This window comes from Anopheles cruzii, chromosome 3 (assembly GCF_943734635.1).
Source record: "Anopheles cruzii chromosome 3, idAnoCruzAS_RS32_06, whole genome shotgun sequence".
Lineage (NCBI taxonomy): Eukaryota > Metazoa > Arthropoda > Insecta > Diptera > Culicidae > Anopheles > Anopheles cruzii.
Genome location: NC_069145.1, coordinates 21,554,431 through 21,575,940, shown reverse-complemented (window position 1 = coordinate 21,575,940; position 21,510 = coordinate 21,554,431). Strand labels below are relative to the sequence as shown.

Here is a 21,510-nt window from a genome sequence, read left to right as displayed (position 1 = left end):
AGAGGACGCTTGGCTGAACGGAAAATGAAACGAGACCGAGAGTCGGAAGAAAACACAATTGTCGGTGTGCATCTGTTTTCAAGCATCATTTAATGGTCATTCTTCCGTACAGCGCGGATGGTACGATGTTGGTTGCGTACGGAGTCCCAGAACCGGACCGCCAATGTTACGGTGGTATTAGTGACAATACCACCGTAACATTCGCGGCAATTGGTGGTGGGCTGCAGCCACTACCGGTGCAAATGTTGCACCAGTGGTGGTTGACAACAATAATTTAAGACACATAAAAAAAAACATTAACAAGACCGGCACGATGGAGGCGCGGCGATGCCCAACAGAAACAATAACGATAATAAGGAATCTTTCGTTTCGAATTTGTGCTGCGTAGTGTTGGTGAATGGTGCAGAATAAGTTAACCAAGCTCTGTTTGCTGCCCGTACGGCGCATCTACTTCAGTGAAGCGATGAACGGCTCCAGCAGGAAGATCAGCTCAACCTGTCCCTCTACGTCCAGCTTGTCCTGGGCCAGGGCCTCCTTGGCCGGCATGGCACCGGTGCCGAGGGCGAACATGATCTCGTCGTCCAAGGTAAGGGTGGCCTCCGCGGTGCCCTCCCCCTCGGTCAGCTTGCAGGCCTTCAGGTCGAGCACCCAGGTCTTGACGGTCTTGCCGCCCTGCTGGATGTGGAACTTGTAAATCTGCTGCACCTGGCGGTTGTTCGGGTCAATCGTTTCCATGCGCTTGGCAATGCGCTGGAAGACGGCATCGGACTTGAGGGTCATTTTGGGTGGTAGTGTTGCAAGCTGCGCCGAGCACGGGATGAAACGAAAACGGAATGCTAAGTAACTACCACTTCCTGTTGCACTGCAGGGTCACTACTAGCTAACGGCGAGCACACGGTATACGCTTTTGTCGCACACGAACCTTCCGGACGTTCCTTTAGTATTTAATTTCTGAACGAACGGGGAGTTCCGGCTCGCTATACTTACCGACAGACGGGGACGAGTACACTGGACGATGGACAGTTTCAAACTGATGGTTTCGCACTGGCTGGACGTTCCTATTTAAACCTCGTCACGGGATAGGCCAGCGTCGCGGGAGGGGCGGCGATATGGGTCCAGCCCTGGGATCCGGGAATTGGTACGGTGCGTTGAACGGAGGTGTTATCACTAGTCTGGTGCATTCGCCCAAACTCGATAGGGTGCCTAATTCGATAGATTAGAGTACAATGCGGACACCACAGACGGGAACCAGCTGCTGCATGGCCGGTTGGCATGGGTTCCCGGAGGACGACGGCGCCAGAGAAGGAAGAGGTTGCAGCCGTGTGTTGGTATGCGCGAGAAGCTACACTACAGGAGTAATATTTTCGCGAGACCCTCACTCGTGGTAGTACCGTCGGCGTCGGGGTTGCCGATATTGGTGTGTCGAGGGCCGTGCTCCGATTTGCGTCCGTTCGCTCGGTAAGTGTAAATTTAACCAAACGAGTCACGGTAAAATTAACCAACCCGACTGACTGACGATCGCTGACCAAATAAAGGTAAGAAGTGATCGTTGTAGTGAAACGTTGTAGTCTTTAGTATTTTCTGTAAATGTTTTGCAAGTACACTTACTTTTAAACGTTCCTACAGAGATGGCATAAAATAATAGCAGAAAACGAAATAAAATAAGTTCCTCGTGTTTGGACGTGTCCCATTGTAAGAAGATCAGTCTCATTGCAGCAGTTTCGGTCCGGTTACCAAAGCGCCAGGTATCAGTATCTGGAGCTGGCGGTTGGATGGAACAGTGACGAGATTATTCGGACAAAGATTCATCCTCTCAATGACGCGTCTGGCCCATCGATAAACCCAGACGCCTTCATCCGCAGGCGGATGTTGCAATTATGAGATACATCAACGGGCGGCACGCACTTTCGGCTTTCGGCCACGATTAGCGACGCAGCGTCACAAACTTCTTCGCGATTCTCTCGGCGAGTCTTCTTATTTAATCATTCATGGGGTACCTGAACGCAATGAAGTCGCGAAAAGAAGAACAGTTCGCGAAATCTTACACCCCTTGCGAACCATAAATCAAAGGCAAGTAGAACTTCGACCACCGATAACAAACTTTGGTCCGTGGCAACCTCTTGTCGGCGTTAACCTGGTACCAAGTGACGACATTTAAATATTTTATAATATTCTATTTAGGCTTGACAACGAGCGCCCTTTGAACGAGGCAATGGTCAAAAAATCTTAAGGTGATCAACGAATAGTATGGAAATTTAAACGCTCCATGTTGGGTAATTGATTTCATGAAATTGCTTGCAAAAAGCACTAAACGTTTGTTTTATTATTAGAATCCCGAAAACTGGCGCTCGAGCCGTGATAAGATTAGCGTTATGCAACAAAAGGGTCACAAATAAACAACGTAAAATCAAGACCCCTGCTCTTGTTCGTTGTGGAAAAGACCAGGGATAGAGTTAATTACAGCTTCTAGCAACTTACGTTAGCGTTATCAGTGCTCTTAGGTGCCGGTGATCCTAATTTGGTGATGCACATTTCGTTAGTGTTGAGCCGTGAACCGTTAGCCACGGTTGAGTGCACCATGGTTACACCTGGCGATACATCGGTTCATTGTTGGCGTGTTTGTGCTGTACTCATAGTTGCGAAAAGCACACCTAGAAACCGCCAAAAACTGCACGGATTTATCGGCGCCTCGCTTAGTAGATAATTGTACCGGGCGCTTTGCAGATTGTCATGGCTCTTACTCAACGTAGATAGGCTTCCCGCAGGAGAAGGCACTAATCCACAGATGGAAGCGGACTTTGAACGAGATAATTCCATTTTACGGCCGTCGTATGGCACGTCGACGCTGTTTTGTTTCAACATTTCAGTTGCAATGTGTTAGTAAGTTTTAACAACTCTTATTCAGTTTAATAAAATAAACGAACGTGTAATTACCCTGGTGTTTAACGGTATAATGATCGATTGCTAGAACCACCCAGCAGTGGGATATTCCGTATCGCCGTGTTTTGATTGATCTAAACACAAAGTTAACGAAAGCTTGTCGATTTATTGCATTAGTTCGATAACGCTATATTAGCCAAAACGATCGGACAGTTTGAAGATAGGGTTTGCCTTTTAAATCTCGTATATATGCTTCATATACCAAAGCTTTATGTGGGTTCTTATGAATAGTTTGAGAAAACGCATCGCCTTTATGTCCACTTCTGCTCAGAAACCAACACTGATGGTTCGATAAATTTACTTGGAACACCACCGCAATCCCAAAAAGTTGAAATAATCGTTACAAACATATTTTAGTCATCATTTAGGTTTGCAACAAATGAAAACTTGAGTTAAAATGTTTTCTCAAAAGACTGCAAATAAACTGGTACTTCTAATAAAAAACTTCGACTACTACTGAACCATTCATAACACTTCTCACTTCAAAACTTCTAACGCTTCCCAATTCATTTGGATGCATTCGGAAAAGTGTATTTTTATCAGCATTTATCAGCTCACTTACTGATTAACTAGCATTTATCGATTAACGTACATTATTTTTGGCTTTCTGTAGCGGTGGCTTATCGCTTTGGATTCATCGCAACCTTCTGTTGAAAAGTGCAATTTTTCCCCGGTATATTAGTTAAGTTAGAAAATGCACATGCCAGTTGACTAACTTGCCGGATGCAATGTAGCCGATACGTGTTTTGTACGTAAGAATAGTAAATGCACATGGAAGAGCTGTGCGAATCGTGCTTAACAATAAAATGTACAATAAATAATATTAAAAGTTATCCAAAGACACAAGGCTAAAGTAATTTACCGTTAACTTACCAAAGGAGTTTGAGTATTTTTCTTAAAGGGCTCACCAAAATTTGACATTGTGGTTTAGTTTGTACTGCTTTTCTCAATACTGGTAGAGAATTAAAGCGCGATGTGTTAATAAGTTTGGTTGTAAAATAGTTGATTTTGCGAGTGCTTGATGATCCGCCATTTCGAATTCTTGAAGAAGTTGATCAAATTTTGGTTCTCTATCTTAACCGAACTGACTTATGATTTTATGTTACTATTTCCTTCACTCTATTGATGTCAACTGTTTTAATATCTATGCTTTCATGTCAACATGTTTTTGATAATACCATTCTGTTTTATTCAAAAATTATAGTTTCTGCGTAACCCTATTAAGTAGAGTAACAAAATAAATGCACCAAAAGCATTAACCGATGTGTGATTCAAGAGCTAAAGATAGTGTATCTTAATCAATCTCTTACTTTTATCTAGGTTATCGTGAGCTTGCGCTTTGCGATGGCAAATAAGCGCTTTGGCCACAATGCAAGTTAGCTTTTTTTAGCTGCAAGCTTGTAAGCGAGAGAATCATCATTACATAATTTGGACGAATTTGAACTAATTTTAATGTCCTTAGGCGCTATTTCGTACATTGTCAAGACCCTGACAAGGTTCGATTCGATATTGAATCTCTTGGATCCGGGGTGTTATTAAAACATCCACCATCGATGCATTATTTTGCCCCTTACTGGGTTATCATGTCAAACCTATCTAACCACTGGGAGCCAAATCTTATATTTGCATCTGACATGATTGTATAAGGTTCTTGATATGATGAGAAATGATTTTGATCGGTTCATTTTTGGGGTTTGGGCACATTTTAAATCCGTGTTATTTGATTGGAAGAATTGGCATTCTCAATGTACTGATCAGTCTTCTCGCGCATTTCCTTGTAGAACGCATCATAGTCCGGAAACTCTCCAGAAACCCTGGCCACCCATGCCCTGATGCCTGGGTAGGCTTCCAGGCCGTACTTGAACGACCCGAGAGCATTGATGCTGCTAAGCATACACGCATCGGCAATGGTAAAATGATCGGCCGCCGCATACGATCGATCTGTCAAAAATCGCTCCACAAGATCGAGCGCCTTCCGGAGCTTCTCGCGCATCTCGTCGGTCGGTTCTTTGCCCTCCAAGGCGGCTTCGAGGTTGGCGTGCACGTTTTTGTACAGCGTGCCGTTGTCGAAGAACAGTTGCTGGTTGACGACGGAACGCACCTTCGCGTCCTTCGGGTAGAGCGTGTCGTCCGTGGCATAATTCTCCACCAGATACATCATAATGGCGGACGATTCCCAGATGACGTGCCCATCGTCGACGAGTGTGGGGATTGTATGTTGAGGATTGAGCTAAAAGGGGATTGAGCATTGCAGCGACGTACTATCGGTTGAGCCGAATCGCCCGTTCACTTACCTTTGTCAGAGTGGCCACATCAGCCGGATCGTTGAAGTCTACCTTCTTCAGCTTCAGAGAAAGCCCCAATCTTTTCGCCACAAGCAAAACACTCTGGCACGGTGGCGATACAATGTCGCTGTATAGCTCCATGCTGACCGATCGGCGCTCAGAACTATCGTCGTTCACATCGATGAAATCGTCTATGTCAAACTCACGGTTTATCCACCCTCCGCAAGTACGTTCAAACACTTTCTTGTTGCGATTAGCTTTATGGTATGCCTTTTTTGCTTTCATAAGAACAGATTTGATGCGAACAGTAAGCGTTCGCTTATTGAGGTTAACTGCTCCAACTTTTTCAAGAATGAAATTGATTGCAATCTCAACATTATCTTTCACACTATCTGAAAGAGTAAACCCGAACAGATCGACAATTTCCTTAATCTTGATGACAACCATGTTGAGTGTTCCGAAAAAGAGTTGAAACTGCTTTGCAGATCAGGAAGGTGTGCTATATATACATCTTTCATTATAACGACTACCTTAAAATGCATATGCCCTAAAAGAAAGACCCATACTGCGCATCGAAACGGCATAAAAATGGTAGAAGGTAAAATTCTATACAAAAGTATACCTGAAACTGGTGACAAAACTTATTACCTGTAAAGATTCCAAGATGAAACACATATTCAGTTACTCATACTGTACACCGAAAAGGCATACAAATTCAGGCACAAGGTAGAATTCTGTACAAACGTATATTCTGAAACCGGAGAAAATACATATTAGCTGCAAAGGACACATTCGGTTGTTCGAATACAAGATAGATATTTTCCTTAGTTTATCTAAATAATAGTTATGTTACTTATTTATCGCCATGGTCTCCCCAAAGCGCAGCGTTAGCAATGCGTTTTCGTATATTAGCGCTTAGAACAATTGCCATCACCAGCACTCCGGAGCGCCAATTTATGAATTTGGGAATAGATCCTCGTCGATTCTCTCTAACGCTGACGAGCGCTTATCATGAATCGCACCGAAACAAAAGTAGCAGCAATAATCAAGCATGCATAAAAAAATCATTCCCAAAATGGGCAGAGATAACGCACGGCACTGATTGGATTCATGCTACAGTGCGGGGAATAACAGTAAGCGTACGGTGCTTGATTGTACAATCAAAGTAATCAGAATATGCGTTCGGTGAGCAAAGAACGTCTACCGTTTCCCGATGTCCCTTGTGGTTTCCGATTTACGAAAGTGTGCTACAATAACGGCCGCACACCCGGAAAAGCGTGGGTAATCCATCAATGCATGGCAACGGCGCGCATGGTGCAACGATTGACGTATAAATTTAGGCGCACCCGCTCCGAGCGAGCTCATTTGGCCGGCGGATATGGATCTGTATTACAACATCCTGTCGCCTCCGTCGAGGGCCATTATGCTGCTCGGCGAGTCGCTGCAGCTTAAGTTCAACCTCATCAGCCTCGACGTGCACCGGAAGGACTACGTGAACGCGGAGTTCAAGAAGATTAACCCACAGCACACGGTGCCTACGCTGGTCGTCGACGGTGTGGCCATCTGCGAGCCGGGAGCCATTTTGATCTACTTGGCCGAGCGGTTTGCCCTCTGTAGCAGTGGCCTTTACCCTCCGACGGACCCCCTCCGCCGAGCCATCGTGAACCAGAGGCTGTTCTTCGAGTGTGGCACCCTGTACAAGTGTATCTTCGTGTACTACACGCCGGTGGTGCTGGAGCGGTCCACTCCGATCGCGGCGGACCGGCAGAAGCTGGAAGAAGCGGTAGCCGTACTGGAGGGCATTCTACGCGAGAGCGCCTTCCTGGCCGGGGACATCCTGACCATTGCCGACTACTCGCTGGTCTGCACGCTGTCCATGCTGGTGGTGCTAAAGTTCGATCTCGGCCCGTACGATCACGTGCGCCGATGGTACGAACGGTGCAAGGAAGCGATCGCCGGCTACAGCGAGCTAACGGAGCGTGCCGTGGCCATGTTCCAAACCTGGCTCGAGGAGGAAACCAATCAACGGTAGACTCACGGGACTGGCCACCATATGGCGGCACCGGCAGGGCGGTCGAGTTTGCGCTCTGCCGGCCTGTGACGCGACATTTCGATAATCGATATATCTTTGGCTCATCGAGTGATACGATGTAATCCTGGAGTGATAAGAGTTCCCCAACGATAGTCGGGAGTGCAGTGCAAAACCCGGCCAAGACAGTGACCACGCAGTCGCGTGACGTGATCGATCGGTGAACATTGTGTGTGAGGTGACCTAAAATGGACTTGTACTATCACCCGGCATCGCCCTACTGCCGTTCGGTTATGCTGCTGGCCAGAGCGCTTAACCTGCAGCTGAACCTACGCTTCGTTGATCTGATGACCGAGGAGCAGCTGAAGCCGAGCTTCACGGCGGTAGGACCTCGACGATGGTCTGACTGTGCACTGGACACTGTTGTGACACTTTTCGTTCCCCCTTCTAACGTTATCAGCTCAATCCGTTCCACTGTGTTCCGACGCTGATCGACAACGACCTGACCCTGTGGGAGTCACGTGCCATACTGGTGTACCTGGTGGACAAGTACGGGCGCACCAACAGTCGCCTCTACCCGAAGGACGCCCGAACGCGCGCCATCATCAACCAACGGCTGTTTTTCGACCACGGCACGCTGGCGACTCGCCTCGAGGACTACTACTACCCGTTGTACTTTGAAAACGCTCCGGCCGACGCAGGCAAGATGGAGAAGCTCGACGAAGCGGTGGCCACGCTGAACCGCTACTTGTCGGAAAATTCGTACGCGGCCGGGCCGAACGTTACCATCGCGGACTACAGCCTGGTGGCGACGGTTTCGTCACTGGAAGCGGTCCATTACGATCTTGGCCGGTTCCCGGGTGTGGCATCGTGGTACGGAGGCTGCAAGGCACTCATGCCGGAGTACGACGAGATCAACGAGAGCGGAATGCTGCAGTACCGTGCGTACTTTGAATCACAGCGTAGCGATCCGTGATGGAACAGAGGCACGACACAGGGTTTTCAGTAGGATGTTTCGGTTTCGGTCTTTAATTTGTATGCCTTTCTCTTTCGCTTGATTGGTAATTGGTTTAACAGCTAAACTTCTTATGACCTAGGATAACACAGATAATCGTTGCTAACAATAAATAGTTAAGGTGCGACTGTACATGCGCGGCGGCCGTGGAGCCGACGGTGCCCGGTTTCACCGAGGCCGGTTCGTGTTTCGTGTTGGTGCTGTAGGGCGGACGGTTGGCTCCGCTCGTACCACTGCTGCTGCTGCCACTGCCGCTACTGGTGCTGCCGCTGCCGGTACTGCCACTACCGCTGTGGCTGCCGGAGCCACCGGCGGCCGCGCCACCATTGCTTCGTATCGTGGACGACGGGGGCGAGGGCGTCGACGGCGGCACCACCACGGAGGGCGAGGAACTTTGGTGGAAATGGGTTCCGTGGGTGCCGCCAGATACGCTATCGCCGCTGCTGCCGCCGTTGATCGCACTGTTACCACCGCCAGCGCGGTCGGTGTTGATGGACGTGGCGGGCCGTGGCGTCGGTTGGTTCGCTACGTCCAGGTACTTGTGCGTGGGCCGCGCGGACGACTTGAACACCTCCGGCTGGGTGCAGTGGGCCACCTTGTTCAGCTCCATCCCGAACCGGTGCGGATTCACGTCCCGCTGACAGTGCTCGCCCGCCTCCTTGATAAAGATCTGACGATCGGAGAGCATCGTGCCGACGAAGCACTCGTACGTCCCAACGTCCCGGCGCTGGGTGTAGGTGTACACGATGTTCCGGTGGGTCCACTGGCCCAGGCACCGGTACTCGCGCTCTGCAAAACAAGGCAACGAAGTGTTAGGACCTGCGAACAGTCTGGAATGCCAGTCCACCTGCTACTCACCTTCGTACACCTCGCTCTTGTCGTCGCAGCCAGAGATCTGGTAGTACATGATGTCCTGCGATTCGCACTCGGACGACAGCTTCGCGCAAAGCCCGTCGTCATCCGGGATGATGCCGGCGAACTCACCGACGATCGGGCACGGCGACACGATGTCGTTGCTGTCGAGCCGGCCCTGCGTCAGCCACCGGTCGTCGTTGAAGTAGAAATCGTTGCAGATCGTCGCAGTGTAGTTGGCCGAGTGGCGGCTGCTAATCTGGAACTCGAACACGTTCGTGTCGCGCCGCTCGATCTTCAGGCACTGGTACATTTCCTCGCCACTGTTTTTTTTGGGGAGACAGAGGAACAGAGACGTTGCAGAACGGAGATTAGCGTTGGGTCTTGGGTCGCAATCAATCGCTGCCCGTGGTCGGGTGGGTAATTACTCCCCCCGGTGGTCGATGCTTTCACTCGCCCGGTAATCGAATCGAAAGGAAGGAAGCGACTGAAGCGATTTCTTGGGAAAGTCGCCGCCACAAACCTAAATCGCGCGGCGTTGATTAGAAAACTTTCCGCGCGATCGCCCTCGAGAATTGCCCTGCTGGCGGGCGGTGATCTGGCGGTCTTGTGGCCACAGGTTAATAAAGCGCAGCGCGCAGGTGGCGAATGAAATAATGAACCATCCAATTTTGATAATTAATTTCGTTCCGCAAAAAGCAAAAGGAGAGCAGACCACGGGCAGAAACCGGAGGCGAAACGGAGCGGAAGCCCATAGCGATAATTACCATTGCGTTTGGCTGTAGACGATGAACTTGTTCGTGTCGTGGTTGGTGGTGTAGTTCTTGACGCACTTCATCGTGTACGTCTTGAAGGAGTTCTGGTCTTTGTAGACGAGCTGGTTCTGGCTGACGGTCACGTGCTCCCAGCGTCCGATCAGCCAGCTGGGAAAGCTGCAAGATGGCGAGAACGGGCGAGCGCACCAATTAGTATACCGTGTCGCTGATCGATGGTCGATCGCGGGACGTACCTGCAGTACTGGACGACGGGGCCGAACTCGAGCGGGATGGGCCGCAGGGTGAGCAGCTCGTGGTGGTACTCGTTCCCGATGCCGTTCCCGTTGGTGTACCGCGAATTCGGGTGGCGCACGTACTGGCGCTCGATCGAGCGACACGTCGAGTCCCGACTGAACGCGATCTCGATGACGCCTGTCTTCGGGTTCTCGGTGTAGGTGGCGCACCGATACTTCGGTCCGAGGTGCGTGTCGTCGCCGGTGCTCAGCAGCGCCAGGTAGTTCTGGCTGCGGAATCCACGCCAGTGGCCGAGACACTCGAACGTTACCTCGCGGTCCGCGAAGCCACAGTTGCGGAAGTGAAGATTCAACGCGGACCCGGACGGACAGTTGTCCACCTCGGACTCGTCCGAGTCGCACTCGACGGTGCCGTCGGTTGTGTCACTGCTGTCCACGCTGTACGTCATCCGGTACCGGCCGTGGATCGGGCAGTACTCCTGCCGGACGGCTGCCCCATCGTAGTCGCGGAACTCTGCAAAAGTTGAACGAAGTCCTGTGTTATTGAGGGGAAGACCGAAGGGCCACCAAAAGCACACTTACTGTAGAGGATGATTTCGGTATTTTTCGCCTCGTTCAGTAGGTCGTCCTCGGACAGACAGGAGGCCATCGCTTTCTCCTCGTTCGTGTGACACTTGGAGATGTAGTCGTTGTCGGCGGCCAGCACACGCAGCACGTTCTTCGAGGCGAGCTTCAGGTGGAAGCACCGGAAGCAGCTCGCGTCTTCGGAGCCCGTCATCAGGATCACGTTGTTGTCGCGCCGCTTGTGGCAGCTGCCCCACAGCGGGATCGCGCTCTCGGTGATGTTGATGCGGCTGTAGCGCACCGCGCCCTCCGCCGTGACGGTGTTCTGCGTGATGTACTCGCCCTGGAACTCGAACGGGAAGTAGCAGGATGCTTCCGCTGTGGAGCGACAGAAAGAAGAAAGGTTGAAACATTAGCAACATCGACATGGCGGTCAGCCACAGGTAGCTCATCGACGTGGAACCACAATGGAGAATCTCTTTGCACAGCGCGTGGGAGCTGGCCGCAACTTGGTGTCCGGTCGTCCCGGTTGTGTGATTTACCCGGAACCGGAGCGATAGACCGGCAAAGCCCGCGGTGGGAACGGTCCTCAATTTCACGGTCGGTGGGTCTGCTGTGGCCCCCGAGAGGGCTCGCCAGACACGAAGCGAGGCGACACCTACCCGGACGGTGGGCAATTAGAGACCCAATTGCGCGTCAACAGCGCGGAAGCGGATCGCCAGACTCGCCACGTCAACGACTCTCGCCAGCCAGGGTATAGCACAGGGCAGACAATTAGAGCTACTAGCTGCAGTTAGGTGCACCGAAATGGAAAGCCAACTAGCTGCTAGGTGCCCTTGCTACTCCTAGGAGGACGGATGGTTGGATGCCTATGCAGATTGGCAGAGCCTGCGCTGTAATCACCAGCACCGGAGCCGGTCTCGGCGTTAGGGAGCCTCGCGGTGGTTACTTTCCCAGCGACGATCGCCCCGTTTTTGTTGCTTTGAGTTCCCCCTCGGGCCGACAGTACAAGCCGATAATTCATGCTTTTGGACACCGGCCACCGGTTCGTGCGGAACCGATAGCCACCAGCTAGCGGCGGCCCTAACGGTGCTAATCGTCCCGGTGCATCGAGCCACAGAGCCACAACAACTGTTGCAGCCGCGGCGCGACGGCGGCTAACGGTACCGATGCGTTCCTCGAGACGAGCGGAGCGCAGCAACGCCCACTCCGGAGACCCGAGTAGAAGAGACCACCGCCGTTCGCACCACCGCCGTCGTGGCCGCGCCCCGCTTAATTAAATCAACTTGGGGAAAAGTAACAACATTAAACGGTTCGCGAAATGGGCTCGCCTCGGTTCGATGCCCAGTGCAGACGCGCGCGGCACGGACGGGCTGTTGGCTGCTATCTGTGAGGATGATCGAAAGCCAGCCCGGTTCCAGGCCAGGCAAGCGGCGGTAATTAAGCTCCCGACGCCGCGGGACTACTACTAAACCGTACGTGCGCTCCCAATGCGCGGCTGAAGATACTGCTCTACTAAGCGAGATGTGAGATTAGGAGATAAGGCTTAAGCCCCCGAGGACAGACTTTAATTGCCGTTTTTCGTTTGCTCCGACAGCGCTTTTATGGGCACGCGCGTGCGCGTGAAAGCTTAAGTAACCATTATTTGGAGTGGACGTAAGTACTCGGCCTCGGCGGATTGTGGCACGTAGGCGTGAGAACTAGCGGTTGCGCGCATTACGCATTCGCCACGGCTTGCCAAAGATTCGATCGATCCGAACTAGGAATGAGTTCCAATTCCTGTGGATCGAGGTACCAGCATAATTCCATTGCACCCCAACATCATCATCATAGAGGCAGAGGACACCATTGTTGGCCGGGTGTGATGATCACGGGAAGCGTACGGGACGTGATCGACCCGATCGGCCCACGGAGACTCGCGGAGCGGATCGTCCCATCGATCGATGACTAATGCGCTTTCGATGCGCCAATTATTGTACCCTGGACCCGGGGCCCTGCCCAGAACTGTCTGGCTCTGGGGAATTGCGAAACAATCGCTGCCGACGCAGACGGCGCAGACCGGGCCATCATGTCGTGTCACCGTCGCACGTGAGGTGGAGTTTTCTTGATGGGATTTGCGTAGGCACCCCACAGCGGCCGTGCCATATGCCATCTCCGTCACCGAAAAGCCGGCATGCGCAGGCGTGTCCCTCTGGAAGAATCATCGCGACGTGTGGCCATTCATGGAGCGCCCCTCGGATAGAGGCTTGGGCGCTCGAGGTAACGACGTTTTAATAAACAAGCATATTCCGCGGGATCGGGATGCCCTTCACTGCAGGACCACCGCGTGCTGGGACCTCCAGCGCCCTCCAGCAGAAATGTGGCCGCCGAAAGGCAGACATCGCGTACCGCAACGCGATCGCGTGGCCGTCGCTACAAGCGACAAAAGTGGAATTTCTTGCGTAGGCGCGCACCGACGCGTCTTGTCGAGATCGGGCTGCCCGTCGGGAATGCTTCGAAATACGGGAACACGAGAAAGAGATAAATAGAGAGCGGGAGAACGGCTCCAAAGACCGAATGCACCGAATGCACGGCCGGCTGGCCGGGTTTATGGTCCCAAGAAGTGCGCCCCGCGTTTGGAGGAATTTGGACGACGAACCTCTCGATGGTTTCGTTTGGGTGGGTTGAGCTACAGGAGAGCTACGCTCCGTATACGTTAACCTAATCGGAGCAGGGTCGTACGCGCACCGATCAGTGTCGCCCGATAAGCCCGTGAAAGGGACACACGGCGACGGTGAGCATGATTCGAAGGGCACCAACACACATCACAACAGCTCGGTTGGTGGTCTCTGTGATGTGGTCCCGCGTGGACGGTTGATCACAGGACGATAAATTAGCGGGTTGTCAATCTGGACAGACCGATAAAAAGACGCGTTGTAGTTGTGGAACCCGGGCCATCTCCGCCTTTGCCAGGTGCCGCCGGTACCGGTGACAACAATGGAGCAAACCCCGCACACGAAACCTGCCAAGCTCCCACCGAAAACGCGACATGAATTTCTCCCGGTCCCGGTCGGTAATTCTCGGTCCGTAACCCAACAAAACCGTAATAATCTCGGCCCCGGCACCTTCCCAGAACACGCTCGCTGTGTCCAACTCTCCGGGCGAAGGGTCAATGGGCCGGCCGGTTCTCACCCCGGAAGCCCGTTACTCATTGACATATTTTATGGCCGGCCGAAAAAATTCGCGCAGATCGCGCCGATTCCCATCATTAGCCGCCTGGGAACTGAATTAATTTCCGGCCAAACGTCCGCCACCGTAGCAGGGATTCGAAGCTCCGCTCCGACCGGGGGCTCGCACCGGGCGAAAGCAAAGGAAGTAACAGAAACCGACCGTCGGTCGGTTTTTGGTCGCTTTCTGGCTTCGGGTGACACCGAAGGCTCTGCTGCCGACGGATGCCGTCCTGATCCGCGATGCTCCTCTCTAACGGCCAGCTTTTGGACAGGAAAACATCTCCCTCCCCACCACGCGGCAACCGTCAATTTGGGTCCCTAATCGCGGCCCCGGAGCAAGAGAAAATCGCTCCGACCCCGCCGGATGGTCAGTAAAAGCGCAATGAAACGGAAATTTATAGAGCGCACCCGACTTCCGCGTGCCAGGCGCTTCGCCGTCGTCGGTCTTTGTCGGTGTTTATTTAAATCGGTTTCGTTTTGATGGATTTTATCGGTGGCGGTGGCTCGGCACAACACAATTGCGGCAACTTGAGACCCGGCAACCGGTGTGTTTGTGTGTGCGAGCATCACATTGATGCGTGAAACCGCCGCTTCTCTATTGCTCTCGGTTAGAAAGTTAATGCTTTGCTTTCGACGTCAGCACCGCACACTCAGCGAGGGGGGGATGTCTGGGGCGGTCGATAATGAGTGTTGGCGCGGCTCATTGCTTTCGTTTACTGCTCGTTACTTGGGATTAGTTATCGGGGTGCTGTACTACATAATTGTAAATGTGTTAACAGTATTCCGTTGACCGTTATCAAACACATTGTGAATTTTGCATTGTTTCTTTCATTTCGTTCTTTCGTTGCCATTTATGCGTGTTTTACTATTTTGATGAACGACTGCTGTGCAATTTCGTGTTCATTTTTATATTATACACGCATCGCATTATGCAGCTTTTAATTTACTTTACATGTTTAATTTACATGTTTTTATGTACAAACTTACACATGAAAAATCAAGTTTGAAATGAAATGAATTTTTTTTAATCATCGTTCACGATATCGTACAGAAGGCCGTCTCGGGACCTATGGCAACTGTCGATTCTGATAAGATATGTTTAACATGTTGTTCTGTTGCCAAGCGATTCATTTTTTTTAATAGCCAGACATTAAATTAAAAGTTTGACATTTCGGTTGATAGATAAATTCATAAAATGTAAAAGGGCTGGTCCTGTGATTTCGGAACTACGAAATTGATAACCCTCTATTTTGACTAATTCCAATATGTCTTTAGTACTTTGCGACTGACTCTCTACTCAACTCGAGCGAAATGTATCTCTACTCAGTTCTGTGTGTTTGCACATCAAAGTTGGCCATCACTGAAGAGCAAAAGGGTAGATTCTGCGTAAAATTGCACAAAACACGGAAAAACAGTGTAAATCATCGAGTCCGGCACAAAATGGTTTGAATTTGAAAATTTGAATAAACAGTCTATAACCGTTTAACTAAAACTATTCCTCAAAAGGATTCCAACTTTGAACAAATTAAATAAAGTAAGTACTTTGCACCGACGGCGAAGATGTATTTAAATGTACTGCATTGTCGAATAAATGTGACTCAATAATTTGTGATCTTAAAGAGGCTACTAAAGGCCCCCATAAGGCTCCGACGGAAAAACGCAACATAACTTACATCGCCTTTTGGCAGTCTGGGGGGCGCTTTTCCGATCAATGGCCGAGTTCAATGGCTTAGGGAGAAACGGGCGGAGAATAACACATCGTTCAATAAGTCCCGAGACTAACTATGAAAACAACATTTTATCGGCAAAATTCTTTATTATTCATCAATATAATCTTCTTAAAGTGTAATACAACCATTCCACACTTCTCTATTTTTTCAATTCCATGTTTGTAGCACGATTTGTTTTTTGACTCAAAATGAGCCTCAATAGCAGCGATCACCTCCTCATTCGAGCCATATCTTTTTCCCTGGAGCATCTTTTTGAGATCCGTAAAGAGCCAGTAGTCGCTGGGGGCCAGATCCGGCGAGTACGGAGGATGAGGAAGCAGTCGGAAGCCTAATTCGTTGAATTTGTCATTGTTTTGATTGAATTGTGCCATGGTAGATTTTGTTCCAATGTGCGCAAACGCGGCACCCATTTGAAAAAAACCTGTTTCATATCCAATTTTTGGTGCAAAATAGTAAATGCACTACCAGTTGATTGTTCATCATCTTAGCTATCTCGTGCACTTTCATTTTGCGGTCTCCCATCACGATTTTCAATACTTGCTTGATGTTTTCGGGAGTTACTGCCTCATTTGGCCTCCCCGAACGTTCCGCATCATTTTTATCATAACGACCGCATAGAAGTCAGCATACCACCGACAAATGGTTGGTTTCGACGGAGTAGAGTCCAGATAACGTTTTTCAAGCCATTGCTGAGCTTGAACGGTGTTTTTTCCCCATTAGAAAACAATGTTTTATCAACACACGAAACTCGTTTTGGTCCATTTTTTCAGGATTGCAAAAGTAGCGTCACTATAACCACTATAGCTTTCTTGGTTATGCTTCGAATTACATCAAATTTTGACACACCTCATCTGAAGGTTGGTACTTCCGAACGTTGGTATAAAAATGGCATTATTAGCGCCATTTCTACGCTAGTCTCGGGACTTATTGAACGATGTGTTACAATCGTTTCCTTCAACACCCGTCGAAACCGCCACCATCGTGGTGGGGAAGCATCGAATTGTTTGATTTTCCGCTTGACGGGAAACGCGGACCACCGCCATCGCCGGTCTCAGTTTCCTTCCTTAAATTATTCCGTAACCGTAACCGGCGCGGCGGCGACCGCGGTGGTGGTCTACCGGTGGCCAGTGATCGCTGATCGGGCCAATCAAGTGGAAAATGATCAACGGCCGCGTCGGTCGCTTTGCTTTTCCACCTTTTCCCAGCAACAGGTGGCGGTGTCGTGCTCGCGCGAAAAAAGGGCTGGAAATTGCCTGCCCGGGTGACGGTGCCCGAGGTGACAAGGGCAGTGGCCCTTCCCCGGACCGTGACCTTCTTTCAGGAATGCGCGCGCGCACCCCAAAAGCCATGGTGGTCCGGCAGCCGACAAGGAGCAGGAGACACGGGAAAAGTGGATCGCTTCCCGCAGCTAAATGCAGCCGCTTGGCCGCTTTTCTTTGTTTTCTTCTCGTTAATATCTTTCGCTGCACACCGCCCCTGGGTCGCGCCCCTTTTTGCCGCGGTGCCATTACACCCGGTGTGGCCGCCCCCCGAGGGTACTGCGGCACCTCGCCATTTTCACCTGAACGCTGCCCGATTTCGATCCGATTGCGAGGCCCGGACCCGGCCGGACCGACCGAGTCCGGTGGCTGCTGCTATCGGCAGCCGGGTTCGATGGGAACCACCGTTCCGGGGGCCTCTCTGGTGGCCTCTCTGGTGGCTCTTGGCAGCTGTTGCTGCTGCTGGTGAAGGGCATGATCGCGAATTGCTACGTTCGCCCAACGCGACTTAACGTTTAATAAATATAAGCGCGACGACGACAACTCACTGTGGCGCTCTCTCTATCTCCCTCGCTCTGTCTCTCTCTCCCCTAGGGGCTAAGCACTTTGGGACGCGCTCGGGAGCGCTTAAATAGCGTGAAATGAAATCAAGCGAAGGAAACGGCCGCAAGCAAATGAGCCCGGGCCGGGCAAGGCTGGAGAGCAAAAAACCGGAACAACGTTTACAACCGAGCTGAGGTCGACGGCGGGTAGCAGCGGGTTTTTTGCCCCCCTTTAGCTGCTGCGGACTCCTAATGCAAACATACCACCGTCACAGTCAACCAACCCGGCAAGACAATCTGCCACCGTGGGCTGTTTTATATTCGCCATTCTTTCGTCCGTGCGGCTGTTTTTACAGCCCCATCGCATCCATCCGGTGTGTGAGTGTGTGTGTGTGTGCTGGGTTGCCTGGGCTGGGAACTCGAGCAGGGAGACCCCCGACTGGTGGTGCGCTATGCTATGGCCGGTGCATACTTTGCATTGCGACAAGGCCCTGCTTACGACACACCGCAAGCCCAGAAATGGCCTTGCACAAATCTAATAAAGCTCGAATTTGCATCGGTTTGCTCGTCATGGGAATGTTGGGCGTTCGTAATCCCAGCGTCAGCGTATGACCTGACCAATTAAGTAATACACAAATAAACAAAGGGTTAGGTACAAGGTCTAAGAACAGTCCAGGCTTTGAGGGATAGTCCAGAACAGTCCAGACTTAAGGACCACCATAATTCCTCATTCCGGTGTTTAGTACAGGTGTTGGATTGCCATTATTTTTAGATCTCATTCCTTGTACTCCTGTACATGGTTTCTCCTGTCCGAAGGATGAAGTTCTTAACTGTACATAAATGTATATACGTTTGCACTGTAGACATCATTATAGATAACTTGATAACGTCCATGAACCGCTTTGACACGCAAAGTGATTTTGTGTTATTTGCGAGAAATGTTGAGTTTCTTCTTTCAAATGGCGTCGCGAAGATGCTGCTCGAGGCGAAAGAAGGTGCAGTTCGCTTGTTACCATTGCTTCACAGTCGGTGAATTCAATGTCCACGATCGTCCACGTCCACGAAGGCTAACACAGCATTAGGAACATTGCTTCAGTACTAGGAGTTGCCCGTCGAGGGTGAATTCCGTGCGTGGCCCACTGACTCCAGAAGCGAACTAGGAGAGGTCTTTTCTTGCATCGACAATCGACAGTGAAATCTCGAACGAAACCAGGGGATGGTACCGAATTCAATCGAGTGCAATTGGGCCAAGACAGCATCAAAGTCTAGTACATGAGCAACCCGAAACTCAACTCAGTAATGGGACATCAGTGATCGGAGTTTACGCACTGTAACTGCCTAATGCGACGCCAGGTTTACGGGTCGCCCTTTTCTAAAGCCCAATTCCACGAGCTGGTTCCCCCGGGGCTGGTCTGGGCGATGCCCAAAGCGGTTCAGAAGCATGGCGAAAGACTGGAGCGGCACGGACGGTTCTGCTCCAGTTATCGGCGTGCCACAGATAGCGTGTAAGTTACGCTCGCGGCGTACCGCAGGCGTTCGCATCCGTGCGCCAACATCTACGCGATCGTAGGAAGCGATCAGCAGGGAGACCCGCGCGGAGCACCTCGCCGCCGACGATGTCGTGTCGCTATTTGTTTTGCGATGTATGCGGCTCGCAAACGGTCTCTTGTAGCTCCGGCGCGGTTTAGAGACAATCGTAGGCCCCGCTTCTCGAAGTTCTGCTTGAGACGGTACGCTCCATTCATAAAACAAGCGTACCCCATAACTCAACCACCAAGGTCAAGGTGTGGCGGGCGGGTCTCCGGGAGACGGGCGGAAGGAAATGCACATCTTCACATCAGCACACACACTTAGCCCGGTCTTCTCGGTATCTGGCCGCTTGACAATTGGCCCAGAATGGCTAGGATTTCACCGTGCGGGGAGCATCTCCAGAGGAGATAGAGCAAGAGAACGCCAGGGCCAGGCTTTCTCACCAGAAATCGAAAACCATTGTAAAAGTGTTCATCAACCTCTTAGCATCTTCGTCCGCCGCCGCCAGCGACGCAGGTAGATTTATGTCCGACGTCCGATCCCAAGGAAACCGATTTCACAAAACATTAGCCTTGCCTTCCGGTACGCTACCCGGCGAGCCGTGGAATTCCTTCTGCCCAACCGGCCCGATCGGGAGGGCCTCTCTTGGGTCTTGGGATCGGTGATTTGGAAGAAGCGGAACGAGAGCGAGAGACCAAGAACCGACCAGTTCTTCGAACTCCTGCGCGGGGGAAGCAAAACTATAATAACATCATTCGGATATCGGCACCGGAAATTCCATCATCTTATCCAGCTGGAAATTAGACATCGCCCCTAGTGCGGGGTGCGATAATAGTTCTAACTCTCGCTCCCCCGGCAGGAAGTGGGATTGGGCAACGACCGCCACTCGGTAATGTTTCGTAAATGTTAGAATAATATCTCAATTCTCCGCACCGGACCACCGACTGGTCTGCGCAATTACCGAGCCGAGAAAGGAAGTCGGTAAGTAGCTTTCGGAAGGCGGTGAAAGAAGGAACCGAAGAAAGCGCAGCACGGCGCTGATCTGGTGGCCGCGGTGGCCCCGCAACCCAGTAATTAGATCGATTGACCCTCGGGAGAACTTCAAAACAAAACCCTCTGCTGGCCGGAGAATTTTGGGATCGTCCAAGAAATTAAAATGGATGTCTCTCTTCTAGGTGCTGCACCGCCGCCGACAGCGGCGTCAAAGGTGCGCCGCCACCGCCGCCGCCGTGGCGGGTCCTGCCGATGCGTGACGGTGCCTGGGTTATTACACGATCGCCCTGCGAGGACCACCGGAGGGCGTAAATCCGGAACCTTCGACTCCGACTTCAGGTTTGCAACCTGACGCAAACGTAATTATTCTTTCGTTCTGCCCCCAAAACCGGCACACTCTGGAGTCTGGCCGAAAACCTGCTTACGGTGGCGGTTTATGCGGTGGGATCGAAAAGTTCTGACCGGTCTGACCGGACGCCAACGGTGGGGTTTCTTCGTGGCGGTCTCTGCGGTTTTGGGCGAGCGATCGTCGCCCGCTTGTTTACAGTTTTTGGGGCCGGAAACGGAGTGGCCGCTGACTGTGGTTGTTGTTGTTGTTTTTTTGCCGTGTTGACAGATTAGCAGATTTTTTAGGATCTCTTTGAGTGTGGCACCTAATAATTGCTTCGGCAGCGGCAGAAGCAAAAAAACCTGTCACTTCAACCAACTACTGTGGTCTCTCTGTCTCTCTACCTTTAATTGCACCACAGGCGCATCGATTCAACTCTGATATGGACTCTCCCCCCCGGGTGGGCCTAATGAAGCCAATTATCAACCAAAAACCGGAGCGCGAACATTGTGTCCGCGCAGCGCGAAACCCCAATCCTTGCGTAATGAATTAATCGATGTAATTTGAGCTCAGCGCGCGCCTGAGGACTGGGGGTTTTAGGGTGGCCCAAACCGTCGCCGAACCAGATAGAAAGCCTCAGAAACAAAAAGGCGCAAAAAAGCGTTGGCATTCGATTCGATTTTGTCATCAGTTCTTGGGCGCGAAGTGTGCGTTACAACAATGCGCTGGAAGCAGCCAGCGCATTTATGCAACACGAAACGCCGCTGCGCCGAGGCCAGCATAATAGGGTGGAATTAACAATAAAACAAAAACAGAAAACATAAAACGCAACACAAAAACAATGAAAATCATTCTCGCAGACGGGCGCACTTTTCACGTGATTCGAGGGAAATGAAGAAAAAGCGCGCCCGGCGACGGCGGCGGCCAAAACGAGCTCGTTAGCAATTCTCATATTTTTCGGGGCCACGAACGTCGATGAATGGGGCCATTTTCGCCTCCTTAAGTCGCACCCGCTCACTCAGAATGGAGCCCGCTTTTCGGACGTAACACTTTAGTTTCCCCGTTTTGTGCAATGTTTTCAACCGTTTTTCCGGCTTGGCCGAGGGGGATTTTCGTTTCGGGAATAGAGTAATTAAAAAGTGGTTCACTCGTTGGCTCACAGGGAGCCCACAGATTCCGTTAGGGCCCGCGCAGAAAGCTGGGAAACGCGCCATGAAAAATCCGT

General features: G+C 51.2%; 5 protein-coding genes across 5 annotated transcripts in view; 2 read left to right on the top strand and 3 right to left on the bottom strand.

Moving 5' to 3' along the window:
- Positions 1–87: 87 nt before the first annotated feature.
- Positions 88–1,316, bottom strand: LOC128272608 (non-specific lipid-transfer protein-like 1). Its single transcript, XM_053010444.1, has 2 exons — positions 988–1,316; positions 88–801 (listed from the first exon to the last, which is right to left on the bottom strand). The coding sequence occupies exon 2, from the start codon at positions 778–780 to the stop codon at positions 448–450; it is 333 nt and encodes a 110-aa protein (XP_052866404.1). The 5' UTR covers positions 781–801; positions 988–1,316; the 3' UTR covers positions 88–447.
- A 3,329-nt stretch (positions 1,317–4,645) lies between these two features.
- Positions 4,646–5,366, bottom strand: LOC128270044 (glutathione S-transferase D5-like). The gene is made up of 2 exons (XM_053007446.1): positions 5,235–5,366; positions 4,646–5,170 (listed from the first exon to the last, which is right to left on the bottom strand). The coding sequence occupies exons 1-2, from the start codon at positions 5,364–5,366 to the stop codon at positions 4,646–4,648; spliced, it is 657 nt and encodes a 218-aa protein (XP_052863406.1).
- A 1,225-nt stretch (positions 5,367–6,591) lies between these two features.
- On the top strand, positions 6,592–7,257 carry LOC128271405 (glutathione S-transferase 1-like). The gene has a single exon (XM_053008901.1). The coding sequence runs from the start codon at positions 6,604–6,606 to the stop codon at positions 7,255–7,257; it is 654 nt and encodes a 217-aa protein (XP_052864861.1). The 5' UTR covers positions 6,592–6,603.
- A 245-nt stretch (positions 7,258–7,502) lies between these two features.
- Positions 7,503–8,230, top strand: LOC128270042 (glutathione S-transferase 1-like). Its single transcript, XM_053007445.1, has 2 exons — positions 7,503–7,637; positions 7,715–8,230. The coding sequence occupies exons 1-2, from the start codon at positions 7,503–7,505 to the stop codon at positions 8,228–8,230; spliced, it is 651 nt and encodes a 216-aa protein (XP_052863405.1).
- A 94-nt stretch (positions 8,231–8,324) lies between these two features.
- The window catches only part of LOC128270041 (uncharacterized), a 32,028-nt gene continuing 18,842 nt past the window's right edge, over positions 8,325–21,510 (bottom strand). The window contains exons 2-7 of the mRNA XM_053007444.1: positions 11,266–11,352; positions 10,713–11,066; positions 10,131–10,644; positions 9,889–10,053; positions 9,128–9,444; positions 8,325–9,058 (exon numbers count right to left, since the gene is read on the bottom strand). Coding sequence (XP_052863404.1) covers positions 8,325–9,058; positions 9,128–9,444; positions 9,889–10,053; positions 10,131–10,644; positions 10,713–11,066; positions 11,266–11,352 — 2,171 coding nt within the window. The remainder of the gene's footprint in view (positions 9,059–9,127; positions 9,445–9,888; positions 10,054–10,130; positions 10,645–10,712; positions 11,067–11,265; positions 11,353–21,510) is intronic.